Source organism: Bactrocera latifrons, unplaced genomic scaffold, assembly GCF_001853355.1.
Source record: "Bactrocera latifrons isolate USDA-ARS-PBARC rearing strain unplaced genomic scaffold, ASM185335v1 scaffold_152, whole genome shotgun sequence".
Classification (NCBI taxonomy): domain Eukaryota; kingdom Metazoa; phylum Arthropoda; class Insecta; order Diptera; family Tephritidae; genus Bactrocera; species Bactrocera latifrons.
In genome coordinates this window covers 737155-756676 of record NW_017534986.1, presented here as the reverse complement: position 1 = coordinate 756676, position 19522 = coordinate 737155, and the positions used below count along the sequence as shown (strand labels likewise).

General features: G+C 35.7%; 4 protein-coding genes across 4 annotated transcripts in view; 2 read left to right on the top strand and 2 right to left on the bottom strand.

Moving 5' to 3' along the window:
• Nucleotides 1–2033, bottom strand: part of LOC108965969 (Y+L amino acid transporter 2) — a 9210-nt gene extending 7177 nt beyond the window's left edge. The window contains exon 1 of the mRNA XM_018928654.1: nt 1573–2033. Coding sequence (XP_018784199.1) covers nt 1573–2033 — 461 coding nt within the window. The remainder of the gene's footprint in view (nt 1–1572) is intronic.
• Nucleotides 2034–3100: 1067 nt separating this feature from the next.
• LOC108965978 (NKAP family protein CG6066) lies at nt 3101–4688 on the bottom strand. Its single transcript, XM_018928669.1, has 2 exons — nt 3439–4688; nt 3101–3365 (listed from the first exon to the last, which is right to left on the bottom strand). Exons 1-2 carry the CDS (start codon nt 4575–4577, stop codon nt 3191–3193), a joined length of 1314 nt encoding a protein of 437 aa, XP_018784214.1. The 5' UTR covers nt 4578–4688; the 3' UTR covers nt 3101–3190.
• Nucleotides 4689–5138: 450 nt separating this feature from the next.
• Nucleotides 5139–9011, top strand: LOC108965987 (coatomer subunit gamma). Its single transcript, XM_018928683.1, has 8 exons — nt 5139–5258; nt 5753–6408; nt 6472–7582; nt 7643–7824; nt 7887–8061; nt 8126–8311; nt 8374–8526; nt 8617–9011. Exons 1-8 carry the CDS (start codon nt 5219–5221, stop codon nt 8745–8747), a joined length of 2634 nt encoding a protein of 877 aa, XP_018784228.1. The 5' UTR covers nt 5139–5218; the 3' UTR covers nt 8748–9011.
• A 1227-nt stretch (nt 9012–10238) lies between these two features.
• Nucleotides 10239–15240, top strand: LOC108965976 (filamin-A). The gene is made up of 4 exons (XM_018928666.1): nt 10239–10878; nt 13332–13492; nt 14579–14777; nt 14856–15240. Exons 1-4 carry the CDS (start codon nt 10746–10748, stop codon nt 15149–15151), a joined length of 789 nt encoding a protein of 262 aa, XP_018784211.1. The 5' UTR covers nt 10239–10745; the 3' UTR covers nt 15152–15240.
• The last annotated feature ends 4282 nt before the right edge of the window (nt 15241–19522 follow it).

Here is a 19522-nt window from a genome sequence, read left to right as displayed (position 1 = left end):
AAAAGGTTTAAGATATGTTTATAATAAAAAAATAATTTAATAGTGTAAAAAAATTCAAATAAAATACATATTTAATTTTTACGTGAGAAAAAATGTTTGAAAAAGGCTGGTTTTTGCCCGAGGAAACCCATGTAACTCCTTAATACATTGTCTCAAATTCAGTTGCCTAAAAGCATCCCTATAACGTTATTGGTCCATATTCGTGTTGTTGGGGGTGTAATTGTTGGTCAAATTACACATTCCTAGTTCGTCGTTTTGAAATCAGAGCCTAATAAATTTACTTTCGTTTCATCCGAACATAAATAAATTATTCGAATATTCGAGAAGCATGCGACTCTACGCAAACTCAATATTTTTATGAACATTTTTTACATGAAAAATTCTTTTGATAAATACTTTATTATGTTAATAGATTACAATATCCTCATATGAAAAAATGCACACTATTACTATAATATTTATAATTAAATACCACAGCTGTAATGATGAATTTTTCATAAAGGATATTCAGGTTTATCGACCTTAACCTCTAAGCAGTTTCACATACTATTTAACTCTCTATTCAAAGTTCTTTTCAACTTTCCCTCACGGTACTTGTTTACTATCGGTSTCATGGTTATATTTAGTTTTAKATGGAGTTTACCACCCAACACTGCACATGAAAGTTTATTTTACGGAATCAATTACTTCAGTCAATACTTCTCTAAACTCAATTGTATGTATTTACACAAAATTTCATTGGGCATTCATACATATGTATATGTGCGTACACATGTATAATACATAAATATATATAAATGGACGTCAAAACAAGGCAAAGCAGTCGCTTTGATAACAAAGCACACCACAATATATCTTTTTGTACAGAAGCGCATTTGTTTAATTTAAATTGATAAATAAATTATCACATGGTAAACATATTAATGGACAATACACAGAGCTAGAGATTGCTTTAAATAAACAAAGAAGTGAAACCTTTCACTACAAAAGCATAAATATGAAACAAACAAATKCAAAAAGCAAACAAATTAATTTTACACTATGAAAATCTATATTTTTATTTTATTAGTTCATTTTTGCCTTGTTGATTCACTTAACAGGACCAATTAAAGTTAAAAAAAAAAGTTCATAAAAATTTATGTAGAACGATTAATTACTAATTATTAATATTCAAATGATTTATTGTTCAGCTATAAATAGTTATGTACCATATATACACATACTCGTACCTATATAACTTGTATCTATTTTTAAAACTGACCATCAATTAAGGCTGAACGGATTTGTAGCATTTATCACAATGCAACAACTAGGATATGAGAAAAAAACCTAACAAATTAATTCAACTRCAATGGAACGTCGGGTATGGAGAAAAATAATTGAGTGCCGATCCACAATCATACTGTAAATAATATCTAAATAACGTTATTCAACTCATCGYCAGCAAATTAAGCGATAAATTTACTGCAGAATTACGATATGTATACATATGTATGTACGTATATACCGCCATACCAGTTTGACTAATCTACTTGCACTTTGCGGTCACTCAAATAAATTTATTAAACTTACACAAAGATCATCATTGCATCCCATAGGTAGAGAAAAGCGGGTAACGAGCCATACGCTTCGAGAATATACGCATAATCACCACCGGATTTTGGAATCGCCGTGCCCAGTTCGGCATAACAAAGCGCGCCAATCATCGACAACAAACCGCATAACACCCAAATAATAAGTGAAGTGCCCACCGCTTCTACTTCACGTATCACACCTTTGGGCGATATAAAAATGCCCGAACCAAAGATTATACCCAATATGATAGCAACACCTTCAAGTAAGCCCAACTGTTTCTTCATACGCACAGCGCTGGTATTCGATTCAGCGGATCCTTCACGTTGTCCACCAACMCCRCCATTRCTCATCCCCGCAACGGTGGCATTTTCTGTTGTAGCACTTGGCGCCGTTTCACTGGCTGGTGTTAATARCACCATTTCGCTGGTGGGTGATTGTAAGTCGCTTGCGGCGCGCATAGTTTCAAACTATCATGAAATAACTATTATTTCTCCTATTTTSCTACTTTAAGCACTTGCGTTTGGTTCGAATGCCACGATAAGACTGAGAACTTTCATGCGCGTCAATATTCGCTGTTAGCTCGCGGTTTACTAATATCAAAGGTCTAATTCAATTTATTTCTTGTCTATGATTTTTGTTTTTGTAACCAATCTGCTAATTTCTTCTGTACAGTACTTTGTGTTATTACGATCGCCGATGTGAGTACCACAATAATGCCGGGTACTTTTACTTTTGTTTTGCTACGCCTGTTCAATGAGTTTACATATATGTACATGTATACTATTATCTGCCCTATTTTCGCATTCYTTCGTTTTTCATTCACTTTTTAAAGTGCTAAGGGTGCGGGGCCGAGAACATCACCCATTGACACAGTTTCAGCCACCAACAACCACTAGTTGTGTGACTTTTTAGGTTAGATGTGGTGCTGTTTAGATTGACACAAACTTTTCATTTAGAGTATGGAAACGAAAATATTTTCAAATATATCACACACTTTCCGAGTTTTCTTTATTATCTTTCAGCTGTAATTTTATTTATGCAAACGCTTTCACTTTTGTATTTCCGGAGGAAAATTTCACGAAAATCAAACCACACGCGATAAATACGAGCAGAACTAACATCACTGTCAAAAGGAAAATGGCATTGCGGAAAGTGAAAAGCGAGAGGTGGGAGAATATTGATAGGGGTGAAAAGATGTGCTGCCCAAAAATTGAAAGGAAAACTGTGCAGTGTTGGAAAACGGAAATAGGTAAAAACTCAGTGAAAGTCAGAAAACATTTAAAAATTAAAAATAACTGCAACAATTGTTTACAACAAAACAATTAACTGATTTCTTGTCAGATTTACTACAGTCATATGTAAGTTATTACGGCAAAGCATACTTTTAGGAAGTTTAAAAACTACTTCCGACCTTTGTTGCCACACTTTCTCYATTACAATTGTAACGGATATTTACAACGTTATCATACACCACGAACTGTTTAGAAAAYTATATATAGACTTACGAAATTAAAATTGCAAGATATTAAATTTCACAATTTAACTTTTAATGGTATCACTAACATCAAGTTTTCCTTAWACTTAATTATGTATAAAAACACACACTGACTTCAATTCACTTCTTATCTTTTGCATGTAACTTGGAATTAATCATTTCCTTAAACTGTGACAAAATTTTGTTTTCCCGCTTCTGCCGCTCTTCTTTGCTGAACATGGCCAAAGCTCGCTTTTCGTCTGCAGAATAGATTTGATTTTCTTTACGAATACGTACAGCTTCCATTCGGCGATGTCTAAAGGAAAGCAAAAAAACAAGTTAGAAATATATTTATAAATTAGCACATAAATCATGTATTTTATACTGACCTGCTACCGCTCATAACATATCCAACAGATTCAAAGTTGGCGATCTCCTCGGATGTCAATCCGATTTCACCTCGACGTGGAATTCTTTTTCCCTCTGCAATATATGCTGCCATCGCGGCACCTTCACCAGGTAAAAGAGCACGACCAAAATCCTTTTGGCTTAGACCACTAGTTTGCCTTAGCGTCGGTCCGAACTCTTCTCCACCGACGCCCACTTCGTCCGAAGATCGGAATCTGTCTGAACTAGATTTGCTGGCTTCATTTTTAGAACGTTTTTTATTTTTCTTGTGTTTYTTGGTTTTACTTTTCTTTTTTAATGGCTTGACACCGTCTACAGTTTTTTCCAACCACATGTCCTCTGTTTCAGAATCCGAATCTGAAGAGCTTTCACTTTCCGAACTATCACTATCAGATCTCTCATCTGCAGAGAAATCTGAACTTGAGCTGGATGTATCACTTGAGCTCGATACTTTTTTCTTCTTACTACGTTTGCTTTTCGATTTCTTCTTACCACTACTCTTACGTTTCTTTGATTTTTTCGATTTCTTCTTTTTAGCTTTACTTTTCTTCTTTTTTGGCTTTTTATAAGTGCCATCTAAAATTTTAACATCAGGATCATACAATTCGTCATCTGAAAATACTTCCGGATGAGCTGGGCTTTTACCCCATACATCCTCAGAACCTTCTATGCCGATCAACTCACGTTGCTCTCGTCGTGCTTCCAAGTAGTTTGAAGACTTTTTTTGTTGATGGATGCTTCCACTGTTTCCACCTCGAAAAGGGTTGTTCTGGCGTCCACCGTAATTATTTTCATGATATTTGTCATTGGGCCAACGTTCAACCTTTTGTTTATCGTCCGCAGGAGAAGAGCGACTATGGCTCCTTCTATACCTTGACTTTGAGCGTTGATCTTCTTTTGAACGATACTTATCCCGGCGACTTTCAACGGATCCTCTACGTGTTCGTGATCTTGATCGAGAGCGTGAATGTGTCGGTGATTTAGTTCTTGAACGTGTATGCCTTCGTCTGCGATGGCTCCTTACTTCTTCACTTCTATCATCACGTCCACGCGAATTGTGTCTCCGTTTTGCAGGTGAGTGATGACGGCTGCGAGACCTCGTTCGAGAACGGGATCGCATAGTTATTGTATTCTACAATTTAAAAAATCGAATGTTCAATATTTGGAACTAGTCTTGAATTCTGCACAAAATTATTAATAATGGATAATGCGAATTTAGTGACAGAGGAATGTCAAAATCGGCAGTGTTGCAAAATAAATTAAAATGGATTCGGAGTTCGAAAATAAAGTATGGAAAATGTTTTTGTTTTTGTCAAATACATKTGTGATGTGCTSAACRCAAARAGCGCGACARACTGCAAGCGACATCTGTCAATATACACAAGTTCTTAAGGACACAGTTATTGAGACAGCTRCATAACTACATAACTGTGTCCTTAAGAACGTGTGTATTTTATTATTTGACAGATRTCTCTAACTGTCTAAGCTTCTATTCAGTAAAGAACAGTATTTTATATTCAAAACTAAATTTTGATCTTTTATAGATTCAGTATATGTTAGTACTATTTTAGGGGAAGGAACTTCCATATACCACCCTGTATTAAATTTTGACATTACCTTCCAATCTTCACTGTTCTTGACAGTTGTTAGTGGAAGTGACGTGTAAGTTTTTCACAAAATATCTCAAAAATATTTCTGTAGTTCTTGAATCATTTATAATATTTAATAAAATCACAACTTAAAAAAAAAACAATTGCCGCAATGGGTTCTTTTCGCCGTGATAAAGATGATGAAGATGAAGGTAAGGCCAAAATCGTATTTTGGTATGTATAGTAAGCCATTATTTGTCCCGATCTATCGCCGCTGTGAATTTTTATAATCATSTTTTCTATTGGAAAGCTAAACGTGGCTAATTAATAAAATGTTTACCTTACATGTTTGTGTATATTTTACTATAATACCAACTGTGAGAAAAAATTGTTTATTACAGAATAAATTTTATATGCCACTACAAAACTTGTCACATTCTGTCACCTCTTTCACATATCCGGACATATGTACATATATTGGCAATATTACGATTCTTTCGGCGCCGCGATTTGATGGTACGGATGGATAGAAAACTATGAGTCTGAGGACGGTATATTTGTATACATTTTTTAATCCTGAGGACCTCCTCTATCCATCCGTACCGTCAAATCGCGGTGCCGAAAAAATCGTAATCGTGCCCATATATTGTACCACTTCGTTTAACCAAGAGACACTAATTTTTGTTTCAATGAATTTTTAAAATAGGCATTACCAACATCTATCAAAATTTGGAAAAGACATCGGTTTTGCAGGAGACACGCACTTTCAATGACACACCAGTTAACCCACGAAAATGCATCCAAATTCTTACCAAAATTCTGTACTTGATCAATCAGGGCGAACAATTGGTTGCTCGTGAAGCTACGGATTGTTTCTTTGCCATGACAAAATTATTCCAATCGAAAGATGTCGTATTGCGACGTATGGTSTATTTGGGAATTAAGGAGCTTAGCTCCATTGCTGAAGATGTTATAATTGTAACAAGTTCCTTAACCAAGGATATGACTGGTAAGGAGGACCTATACCGTCCAGCAGCTATACGTGCACTTTGTAGCATAACAGACAACACCATGCTGCAAGCGGTTGAACGTTATATGAAACAATGCATCGTGGATAAGAACTCTGCTGTATCATGCGCTGCGCTTGTAAGTTCGTTACGTTTAGCAAGCACCGCCGGCGATGTAGTAAAACGCTGGGCAAACGAAGCACAAGAAGCACTTAACAGCGATAACATTATGGTGCAATATCATGCATTGGGCTTACTCTATCACATTCGTAAATCAGATCGCTTGGCTGTGTCCAAGCTGGTAAACAAATTGACACGTAGTTCAATGAAGAGCCCATATGCAGTTTGCATGCTCGTAAGTCAGAAATAATTAAATAAAATTTTGCAAGATTTTATATTAAATTTCAAAAATTTACAGATTCGCATAGCTTGTAAGCTGATTGAAGAAGAAGACATCTCAACGGAAGACTTGGCTAATTCGCCAATGTTCACTTTTATCGAATCATGTCTACGACACAAGAGTGAGATGGTCATCTATGAAGCTGCACATGCCATTGTAAACTTAAAGAACACTAATGCTCGTGTACTTTCGCCAGCATTTTCCATTTTGCAACTATTCTGCAGCTCACAAAAAGCCACTTTACGATTTGCAGCTGTACGCACGCTCAACAAAGTTGCAATGACACACCCAGCTGCGGTCACCACATGTAATTTGGATTTGGAAGGTCTTATAACCGATACAAATCGTTCTGTTGCCACGCTAGCTATTACCACTTTGTTAAAGACTGGTGCTGAGTCGTCCGTAGAACGTTTAATGAAACAAATCTCCTCCTTCGTAGCTGAAATTTCAGATGAATTTAAAGTGGTCGTCGTCCAAGCGATTTGTGCACTCTGCTCCAAATATCCACGCAAACATACTGTGTTGATGAATTTCCTTAGCGGCATGCTGCGTGAAGAGGGTGGTTTAGAATACAAAACTTCAATTGTGGACACCATTATAACGATTATTGAGGAAAACGCTGAAGCCAAGGAATCCGGTCTTTCTCATCTTTGTGAATTTATTGAAGATTGTGAACACGTATCGCTAGCAGTGCGCATTCTGCATCTATTAGGCAAGGAAGGGCCTTTCGCTAACACACCATCCAAGTACATACGCTTCATATACAATCGCGTTATATTAGAAAGTCCCATTGTGCGCGCCGCAGCTGTTACAGCGCTGGCGCAATTTGGTGCTTCCTGCCCKGCACTCATAAATAATATTTTGGTATTGCTAAGTCGCTGTCAAATGGATCCCGATGATGAAGTACGCGATCGTGCTACTTATTATTTGCACATTTTGCAATCCAACAAACCCGAACTCTACAAGCACTACATTATTGAACGTGAGACATGCTCACTGACGTTGTTGGAAAAGGCATTGACAGAGCATTTAAATGGCGATTTGTCCACTAGTTTCGATATATCGATTGTACCCAAAACTGCTATTGTTAAGGAGGAAGTTGCCAACGAGGCTATGCTCATTTCTAATAGTAAGTATTCCAATATTGCTCCAATCCCGTTATTTCAACGGTTATGTTATTTATTTATAGCACCGCGCGCTCCCAAAATCACACGTGAGGAAGAAAGTGCTGCCCGTCTGTCACAACTACCGGGTATACAAGTTCTAGGGCCAATTCATCGTACAACAGCACCCATTCAACTTACTGAGAGTGAAACAGAATACACCGTACAATGCATTAAACACATATTCGTCAATCACATCGTTTTTCAGGTGCGTTTTTAGCGGTTTTGTTATTTAAAAAATATATAATATCAAGTTTTAATCAATTTCAGTTTGATTGTCTCAACACTTTGCCCGATCAAATATTAGAAAATGTGCGTGTMGAGTTAACCATACCAGAAGGATTTACAACACGCGCCGTTATTCCATGTCCCAAATTGCCTTACAATGAGTTGCAAACAACGTTCGTTATTGTCGAATTTCCACCCGACATTGCCAGCTCGGCAGGTATGAAAACACAAGTAATGATGCAATTTCGTACTTTTATTAAGACTTAAATTCAAATTTTCAGCAACATTTGGCGCGACATTGCGCTTTGTGGTGAAGGACTGCGATCCGAATACGGGCGAACCAGATTCAGACAATGGCTACGAAGAGGAGTATATGCTAGAGGACTTAGAAATCACTGTAGCTGATCAAATACAGAAGACGAAAAAGAGCAATTTCCAAGCAGTTTGGGATGCCGCAGACACCGAAGGTTCATTCAAAAGTTTATTAAGTTCAAATGCATTTTATACTTACATTTAATTTTTTTAACAGAGTGGGTTGAAGCTGAGGATACGTATTCGCTGTCCGCCGTGAGTACATTACAAGACGCCGTAAATACTATTTTGAAATTCCTCGGTTTGGGCGCGGCCAATTTATCTGAGAAAGTGGCTGAGGGAACTCATACACATACCTTAATTTGCTCAGGTAAGCGTAATAAGTTTTTGTTAAATTTTTAAGCTAATTATCTTTACGTCTGCTCATAACTAATATGTTTGAAATTGTTTCCATTCACAGGCACATTTAGAGGTGGCGCAGAAATATTGGTGCGGTCGAAACTTGCGCTATCGGATGGCGTTACAATGCAGCTAACTGTGCGTACCACCGATCCAGATGTTGCCGAGCTCGTCACGTCTGCCATCGGATAGGATTAAGCCAATTAGTTGTTTTGTGCATTTTAAAGCGAATAGAAGTGTTATTAAGTTGGTTAAGTTTAAAATGAGAATACCGCTAACGCCGTTCGACAATTTTGTGAAAAACATTTGCCAACACAAAGTTGCATTATATTTTGCCACCAACAGCTTCTAACTCTTCGAATTATGTGATACAACTATACTATGTTGAAAAAATTGTAGTGAACAGTTTGATTTGCAAGTGGAAAGAAGCATAATGTGCAACTAAGTGGGCGAAAATAAAAATAGAAAAAAGTATGGTATAACACAAAAATATAGTTATTAATTTCGTATTGTCGGTAGATGAGCTAAAAAGCTTCTAAAAAAGCGGTTCATGTTAAAAGCGTGATTTATGCAAATTTTTCATATTTTTTTTTTAAATATAAAAAATATATAATAATAATTAATTAATAAATTACATCTTTGTTTATTAACGCAAAACTTTGTGTGACAACTCRAGTTAAATGTACATTTTTGCGAACGATGTAATGAATATTGTATATCCAAATAAATTTCTTTAAATTCACTTCAAATATTTGTAATCACTAAAAGCAAATGTATTCCATATATTGTAAACATTTTAACATGTAAATGACTACTACAATTCGGCRTTATCTTAGAAATACGTAAGGATCTCACTAATTGCAAAAAATATTGGAATTAGTGTTTTGCTTGTATTACTATATACATACATACATACATATATAATGTGAAAATTAGTATCAATAAAAATATTACAAAAACCCAGTATCAAAAGAATTTTGTCAAATTGCTCTCTGTCAGCGAATCACATTATTACAATATGTTTATGACATATGTTATTTACCAGGCTTGCTTTAAATATAATTAAAACACCCGTGTTAATTAAAATTTCTTCATATTTTTAATCATCATATTTCTTTATTGTACTCTTCGCGTCATTGACCGTGAACAGTGCACACCGTTTTAATACCGACAGCACAGCTGGTATAAATATGTTGCTTTAAATAGAATCGTTGTTTTCTTACACCTTTAGACGTCATTTGACAAATAAAGCTGCGGTACCGACTGTCAGTCTATGAAAATGCACCGACTTAATATTTTTTTTTTTAATTTACAAACGTGCGCCTATCAAAAAATTGGCGAGGTGAAGCCGATTGTGTTATTCTTAAATACATATGTATGTATGTAGTTGTTGTTATCATATATGTTGATACAGATTCGAACAAATAGAACTTTGTCAAATTGAAAGATTTATGTTAATTGAAATTTTTTTGGCGAAATGCCCACAATACATAGCAACWCGCATGCGACGATGACTAATTTATTAAAATTACGCAAAAAACGTCAATTGCATGCCACCAAGACTGCATAGGTTTATTTAAAACAAATTGCGAGTTATATATGTATGTATGTACATATGTATKCAGTTGTTTATGAAAACTTTAATTTCTGAGATCATGGATACTAAATGAATTTTAATTACAGACAAATTAAGAACTCTCAGATCAGTTACTTAACTGTGTAGGCGCACCCCTATCAACTGCTCATCTGGATATTCAAAAACATGCACACACTCAATGGTCCAACTTATGCATACAAATGCGCGTTCTCTCTTGTCTTYCGTAGCATCTTTCTAAATTTGAAAAATTTTCATAAGCAGCGTTCATTCAAATTAATTTTCAAAATATTGAATCAGTGTGAGCGGGTCGCTCAGACGGAAACCACACACAATTCGTAAAAATTAAGCGTTTTTGATTGGTGAAAAGTAAAAGTGATGCAAAATTAAACAAACATATAATATACATACAAACATAATTTGGTATTAAAATATGTTTTGTTTTTTCCAAAATAAGATGAATTATTGTGCTATATCTTAAAACTGTGTAGTGAAGTCAGCAGCAAAGAACACTACACAAATATACAGATTAATACGAAATACTATTTGCATCACAAGAGTCRCGAGTTTCTGAGACGGCTCACTTGTGTAGTAATATGTTTCGTGTCTCGCAGGAGATTCGGTTGAATRCAAGCAGCAGCGCTGAAGTGACACGCTACTGCAACACCACAAATGCCGACAGTGAAAATGATTGTATTTTTGGAAAATACCAAAGAACCCCAGACGCGGGTGAGTACATAGATATATACATACTATAAATATGTATATATGTATAAGCAATTGTGTGTATATGTGGAAAGATTATAAGTTTTCGTTTGTTTGGTTCAAAGAATTACGCTTCTACAAGCAAATCAATGCATATATTACGTTTTTGTTTTTTAAGTAGATATACTATTTCCTTTTAGACTATTTGTGCAATTGGGAATTAAATTTGCCTTACCTACACTCTGTTGTGGATATTGGCAATTTGTTGTTTTCAGTCAAATGAGAATAATTAATTTGCTTTTACGTCCGAACTAACTTTATTGTGTGTATTTGTATATATCGTTAACTTAATATCAAAACGGAGATAGTAAACTACTCGTTAAGGTAGTAGTCAGGTAACATGGGTTCAAAAAATCGAAATTTTTTTGTTTTGCTTTCTTTGAAAGTACAATATCTTGAGAATATACTGTAAAAATTTCAGACAGAAACTCGATATATTTCGGGAGTTACAACGAGTTCTCTAGAACGCCACGGTGTCCTCTCTCTCGGAGTTGTTGAACTTTAAACGCGTTTTTCTCAAACATTGTGTTTTCTGGTCAGCCTGGGACCTAACTTTTTTTCTACAGAACCGATTGCTTTCAAATGTTCTACACACTTATAGTTCTCGTCGGTACTAACGAAAATTTTTTTCATCCCTAACTTTTTATTTTACAACAAGGACTTTTTTTTCAAAGTCTGCCATTTTGTTATTTACCCTTGAAATTTAAATACAGTAGTTCCGACCAGAATGACATGCCTATAGATTAAGAATAATCAAGAATATTTGATTTCGGATAACATCAAGAGCCGAAATCACCCGGCCACCCAYGTGCATTTTCAACTTCGAGTCACAATAATAATAGTATTAAAGTATTAAATATTTTTTTTCAATACGTAAATAAAAACACTCTAAATATTCAAGATAATTAATTTTAATTTTCCTATAAAAAAACCACCCTCCAAAGAAGTCAAGAAAATAGGCATAAGTTAAATAAAAAAGAGGATGGTTAGAACATTGAATCGGTAAATGGTTTTAATAAATGGAATAGGTGAATTGGAATTTATGGTTATATATTGATATCTGTTATTTATAATACATATCCATATTTACATACATGTTATTTATAGTACATATCCGCAACACATACACAACATTTTGTTGGAGAGAAAGTATTTGTAAACTTTTTAAACTAAAAGTCACTGTTTTATAGCTTTTTGGCCGACTTTTTAGTAACGAGCTACCAAATATTTGAAAAATGAAATGTTATCCTCTGAATTTCACTTCGTCCCCATACATTGACCGATATTTACGGTCAAAAGTCAACAATATGTAGATACTCCAGCCCACCTTTCTRGGCTTGAAAAGTTTTGATGGGATTTAGGATTTTTTGGTCATAAGTGGCATACTTTAAAAGGATTATTATTGCAAATTTCTATACCGTTATATTACTTCTTGATTTGTCGATTTGGAAAGTGAAGGAATCAAATAGAATTTAAAACGGYGTTATATGGAAAGTACGTTGTGGTCCCATTTCATCCCTTCCCGTACTGCGAYGTAAGAATATGAGAACAATGTCACGTATTTAATTTAGACGAAATCGGTCTTTCTGGTACAGAGATATGTATGTGATTGCACTRAAAAGTAGGCGGTGCCACGCTTATCGDCCAATTTTTGCCACGATTCCCATTAATCCCTCTAATACCATATTGAAGGTAAATTTAAACGTCTCCGGCGTATTTAATATTATCGCGCTTTTAGTAGTTAGGAGGGTAGGAGTTGTTATAACATTTGCGCTCAGTAAATTTAATTTWTGAAGCTTTAGTGGCTTAGGAGATATATATATTAAGCTTAATAGAGGGCGGGCCCCGCCAACTTTTTCAAAAATTTTTTGCTCACAGCTGCCTCTTGCTACTGCGATCCYCTGTGCGAAATTACAGTTCTGTATCTTAATTTATTGCTTAGTTATGACACTTTAATGGGGTTTTGTGGGCGTGGCAGTGGTCGRATTACRCMSATCTAACTCGATTTTTTTTGTGCTAAAGTACCTGCGCACCAAGTTTCATCAAGCTATCTCAATTTTTACTGAAGACGGACGCACAGACAGTGCTTAGAAAAGCAATGTATTCAAAGTTTGGAGTCTATAAGTAGGTAATACTATAAAAAACGAGTTGCATTTTCTGTTATTTTTCTGTTAATAAAATGAGAGTTGGTATGATTGTTTAGTGTACTCTCTCCAGAAGGACCATACGCCTTGTGTCAGAACAGAATTTAAAACATTTCAAATATTCTGAAAATCGTACTCGAATTTAATGCTGTTCTATCAGTGAGGGGTTATTAATTCGGTGATTCGGTTTTATTTAAAAAACGATACTATTTATTAATACTAGGCATATGAACTTACCTTATAGGTATCATAAATATGTGTATTATATTTCAGATGCATATCCCACAGAAAATCCGCTCGTCTTAGTTGCACCCGAATTAACTGACCCCAGCAAAGTTCAACTACTTCACTTCCCGAATGGCGCAATGCGTGTAAATTCAGAAGTGGATTTCATAATCAAACGCAATGGTGTGAAGGGAAATTTCGAAGTCAAGGTAAGTTAATATTAAATTCGAACTTACACATATGAGCGTTAGATTACCACTAAGCAATTATAAATTACAATTTGTGGAGAAACTGTTGTGTCTAAACTTTGCACTTTTTTCCTTCCTGCCARTTCTAAATTGACTTTAGGGGTCAGTAAGGTAATCTGGTCTGTTTTTTGAATTTTTTTTTTTTCAAGAAATTTTTATTCTAGAATAGTGTATATATGTATAAATTTTTTCAGAATTTTTCGATGACATCTGTCGGAGAAATGGCTGGGTGAATGAAATGGGTTTTTTCACTGGCGGACACGATTTCTCATGTTTAGATCACCTGAAATACAAAAACCTAATTTATTCTTAAAAAGTACGTGAATGGTYATCGTCCCTACTAGAATCATGAAAAATGTTGATAAATAAAAGAGTATTTAACGTTTTTTCCCATGTCTTTTACACAAATTTTGTCATAACATTGTGAATAAATTATAAAAAAAAAACCTATAGAGACGATAGACATGTGTTCTGTAAATATCAAAAAAAAATTAAGCAAATCGGTTAAGTAGTTCGACCGGAATCATGTCCACCAGTTTAAGGAAGTGTGTTTTACGAAAATTGCTTAAAGTTTGAGGTGTGCACTCCGAGCGCTCCGAACGTCGAGYAGTATTATTATTTTTGGACTTTTTGCGACATATTCCAAAGGTGAAGTGGGTTTCTACATTAACTCTAAGGGTATAAGGGAACAGAAAATGCAGAAAAAGTTTTTTTTTATTTTTGAAAAAAGGATTACCCTGCTGACTGCTTAACAACCGTTGTGAAGATTGGCACAAGTGTATTGGGAGCAAGTTGATTACTTTGAGGGGGACGGCATAGATATTAAAGAATAAATTAAGGATTTTAAAATAGTGAAGAAAGTCTTACAATTTTTTCTCTTTGTAATATGGCTTAACACATTCAAACATGATATTTATACACAACTATATCTTAACCCTAATCTAACCTTTCCTCCATGCATATCACGCTCATAGAGTTATTCTAAGGTTATACATTTCTTCATTTGCATTTAGTATTTACTGTTATTCAAACTGAATATTTTTGCAGGCTGAAAGCCCCTCCGGCATGACCGYTATCACACCTCTACAACTTATTGATCCGGAACGTTTAAGAGCGRGCTTTCAACTGAAAGAGGCAGGTCTCTATAAAATACACATCAAATGCAATTCCGTGCCATTACCCAAATCGCCATTCATTATAGTCTCCATTTGCGGTGAGCCCGAGAGCAATGTACGCAAAATGGAATGTAAGTTTACGAATAACATTCTCTTGATTATATGAGACTATATTTGCAAACAATATTTTTTAACTCMATCACACTTAGTGCCCGTATTCAAATCAGACGCCAGTTGTGTGACCTATCGCGGACTTGGTYTAACACACATTTCGCTTGAAGAGAAGAACGAGTTCACCGTTGATGGTTCGGCCGCGGGCAACAACATGCTATTTGTTGGCATATTCGGACCAAAAGGACAATGCGATGAGGTTGTCATCAAGCATACCGGAAATAATGTTTACAAAATTACATATGAGGTGCGTGATCCGGGCGATTATTTGCTAGTAGCCAAGTGGGGTGAAGAGCATATACCGGGTTCGCCATTCCAGTTGAATGCCATATAAAGTTGAAGGAGAAAAAAATCCAGTCGTACTTAATTTAATTATAATTATTGTTAGAGTATTTAAAACCTTTAAAAATAGAATTAGCAAATACGTACATATGATTTCCCTTAATTTAACATATTTCAATAAATCACGAAGATTATTTATGTTGTAATTGAATTTTTTTAGTAAATAAATAGCGAACTGAGGTTACAAAACAACACATACATAAAGAGAGCTTTGCTATACACGTATTGTATTCATGGGCGTGCCACACCACTGGGTGTAGTCAGATATTCGGCAAAGGAGGGAGGGGGATTGATTTAACAACTACTTACTATTGAAATTTCTAAGGTGCTAAAATTAATAGACCTTTGGTGGTTCCCATAAGTAAAGAAAACATAAAATCAAACATCACCGTACTCGACAGGGATTTAGCCTAGATACTCTACAATCATGAAAACAAGGTTTCAAAAACAATAAAAAAAATAAATTTTTTAAAAGGTCCTTGGCTACTTGCTTCCTTCAAACAGTATTWTTTTCCGTTTTGGCATGCTTTTTTGAGAAAATCTATAGTGCATTGGGAAACAGTTCTTACAGTTCACCTGAATAAGCAGAGGGTTGTCTTTGTCTTTGTGACGCCAATGGTGTAAAGTTACTCACTGAAAATCCTTGTACGGCACCTAACAAAATGTCATTAATTTTAGCGATGATTTCTCCCRTTAATACCTTTGTAGCCTTTTTGAACTTGTTCCATCATTTGTGCTGTTGTGGTTACGACGATCAAGTGACCGTTAAATATATTGTGGCAGATTTTTAGATTTGATCGAGGTGGAGACATTTTCGGACATACATATAACGTCAGAACGATTGGAAATTTAAACTTTAGCAGTATTCCACCGAGGAATGGTAGTAATTTTTTGTGTTTGACACAATATCTCAGGCCAGCTGACTGGCTTTAGYCTGCCGTGTTGCTATCAATTTGTTGTGTTCAACTTCTTATTATTCCATTTCGAGGTTCYTAACTTTTTAATGAAAAAACAAAGAAGCTTCAAATATAATGGGGAATGTTTATTATTAAAYTTTCGAAAAAACATTCTTTGGCATTTTGTTTTTAAAATTATCGCTTTCAAATGTTGGCCGCGGCTATGTCTCAGATCCGTTGAGTCCAATTTTCGATGACTCGTTCGAGAATTTCGGCTGGTAACTGGCGAATGACGCGAGTGATATTTTACTCCAAGGCCTGAATCCAAGCGGGAAAATGCGGCAGTTTTACATGAGCCTCATCGCTAAACACAATTTGGTTCGATAACGCAGAATCTTCTTGGAACTTTCCAAAAACCCATAGGGCATCAGGTAAGATGTACCAAATCTATCAAAAAAATACTTTTGAAAAAAGTACTAGTTTGATCACCCGATATATTGCTAGTGGCAAATGTCTCTAAAACTCATTTCTTGGTGCTTGAGATGATTTGGTGAATTGTAAGGCAACTTTATTTTTAAAAATTTCCTGCATACATACAAGCACATTTACATACATACATACATATACCTGTGCCCAAAAAAAAAGGTGACATTGTATTTATTTTGAAAATTCTTTATTTATTCTTCCAAATCAATTTCACCCCCTTCAAAGTAATCCCCACTAGATGTAGTATATTATGCCAACGGCTTTTCCAATCTTTGAAACACTGGTTGTAGTCACTTTCCGGGATGGCCTTCAGTTCGGTCTTCGCTGCGGCTTCAATATCGTATAGAAACGGTGTCCCCGCACGGCGCCAGATCAGGTTTTTGGCGAAATGATCATTTAATGCAAATTCTTTGCTCAACAAATTTCGACATCGCAAAAAACGAAAAACTCACTTTYAGCAGCTCACAAAACGACACGTAYCTCAAACACTAATGAATATTTTGACATTAAATTTGACTGACAGTACACCAACCTAAAAAAAATAGTTCCCCAAATTCTTCGACGCGCGCAGTTTAAATTCAAATGTCACCTTATTTTGTTATTATTAACAGATAAATAATCTATATACATACATATATAAAAGGAAGTTGTGTTAGTTACACCATTTATAACTCAGGAACGGCTGATCCGATTTGGCTGAAAATTGGTGAGGAGGTAGCTTAGGACATAGGATACTTTTTATCTTTGTATGTTAAAATGTAATACAACTCATAAATAGAAAAAATATATTTTAAATCATAAGCATTTGTTCAAAATGCATGCAGGAATCATTTGAGTTTTTCATTTCTTCAAAAAACGAAATGCTTTATGATCCATTTTTTTGGAAACTAACGCAAGTTGCTTCASAAAAATGCTATATCTCATTAACTAATAGCTAAAATCCAACTAATAGAAATCATATAGATGGTAGTAGTAGTATTATCTACATGTATGTGTGTGTGTATCAGCCACTTTGAAGCGTGGACGGTTTTTGAACTCATTAAAAATTTTCATTCCTATTGGGATTCAAGCCCCAGCACCCCCTGTCTCTGTCCATTTATGTATGTATTGGCGCGCAAACGGCGTGCCAACAACTCCACTAACAAGTACACATAGAAATATTCATACAAGTACTATATATCATAGGTACATAARTATCTTATCGTAACACAGTCGCGCTGTTGCTCGTTTTAATGATAATTACCACCTTAGACGCCATTAAGTTACAGTCATYATTTGAATTTTGTTATATGCTACATATTCGTTGCGCTAATGACAATTTCGTTTAAACATTTGCCTTTACCTCTCAGCTTTTTCGCCTTCACACACACAAGCACATGTGCAGTTTGGCATACATGCCCTTTGGAGCTTCCATCGTGTCGTTGTCGCCACTGCTGCCGTCACAGTTGTCGTTGCTGTCGACGTCATTAGTTACTGTAGAACAGAGAGCTACAGCAAAACATAATGATGATGACCGGCAAATAACGCGACAATCATATGTATATTTATCTCTAAGGTGTATGCATGTATTATTGTTGTTTTCTGCTATTAGTGCATTACCTTACAATGAATACTTATGTATGTACACACATATGCACAYTTTCGTTATGGGTGTACTCTGGAGTTTGTGTTTTTGCTGTTACGCGTTGACTGCGTTCTCCCAATCCTGATATGAACGRAGATAATTTGCATGAAGTATGAAAACAATTCTCTATGTTATAGTAAATTCCAAATAAATAAATATTTCAAAATTATTTTGTATTTGGATATTCCTAAGTTCTATTACAAGATAAGGGCATTATAAAAATTTAATTMTAATCGATTTTTTAATTAAGTTAATTTTATTTAATAATGTATTTGTATGTATGTATATTAAATGAGTGATGTACAAAATTTAATTCGAAATGGCCACTTTTGGATTTCACACACAAAATTTCTATTGGAATTGGCAACGCTGCTCGAACCAAAGATTTTTTGAGACTCTGTGAATTTCTGTGGGGTATTCTCACAGGAAAGGAGGTAAGGTTTYCTTTATAGGCTTAGACACCGCTTACTTGGTTACAGCGCTCCAGTCGTTTTTCCTTTGCACTGTTTGGCGACAATAGGTGAATCCAAGTGTAGCCAGGTCCTTCTCCACTTAGTATTTCCAACGGAGTGGAGATCTTCCACTTCATCCGATTCCCCCGGCGGGTACTGTGTCGAATACTCACAGAGCTTAGCCGCTGTCTSTTAATTCGCTGAACTAMATATGCCAATGTCGTCGTATATCTCGTACAGCTCATCGTTCCATCGACTGCGTTATTCGCCATTGCCAATGCRCAAAGACCCATACATTTTCCAAAACTCGTAACGTCGACTCATCATCAGATGTTGTCATCGTGCATACCTCTGCACCATATAGCAGGACGGGGATAATCAGTGACATATAGGGTTTTKTTTTCTTCTGAAACCTTTTTTAATATCGAACGGCTCGGAGAGGACCTTCCCAATCCTGACGGAGCTTTTGATATCGCTCAACGCAAGTTTACACAGCAGAATTAGTTTTGTGGGGATACCAAATCTAGACATAACGGCATAGAGGCAGCTCCTTTTTGCGCTATCAGAAGTAGCTTTAAAATCGACGAAGGGGAGATGTGTCTCGAAMCCTTTTTCACGGGTCTTTCTTTCTGTTGACGGTGGGCAATATGGCTTATCCCACGTAATTGGCGCAACTTGTGGGGTCTCCCTTTTGTGGATTGGGCTAAGCACACTTAAATTCCTATCATCGAGCGTGTATATTCGTATGACCACATTATACAAATAAGTTGAAGCATGCTCCATGGCCCACGCCGATTTGTTGTTCTTCAGGCAGGTAATTGCTGTCTAACTTCTTCATGSTCGGGCAATGGAACATCTGCTCCGTAGTCATCGAATGGGGAATCGGGTTCGATATCTCCTGGTGT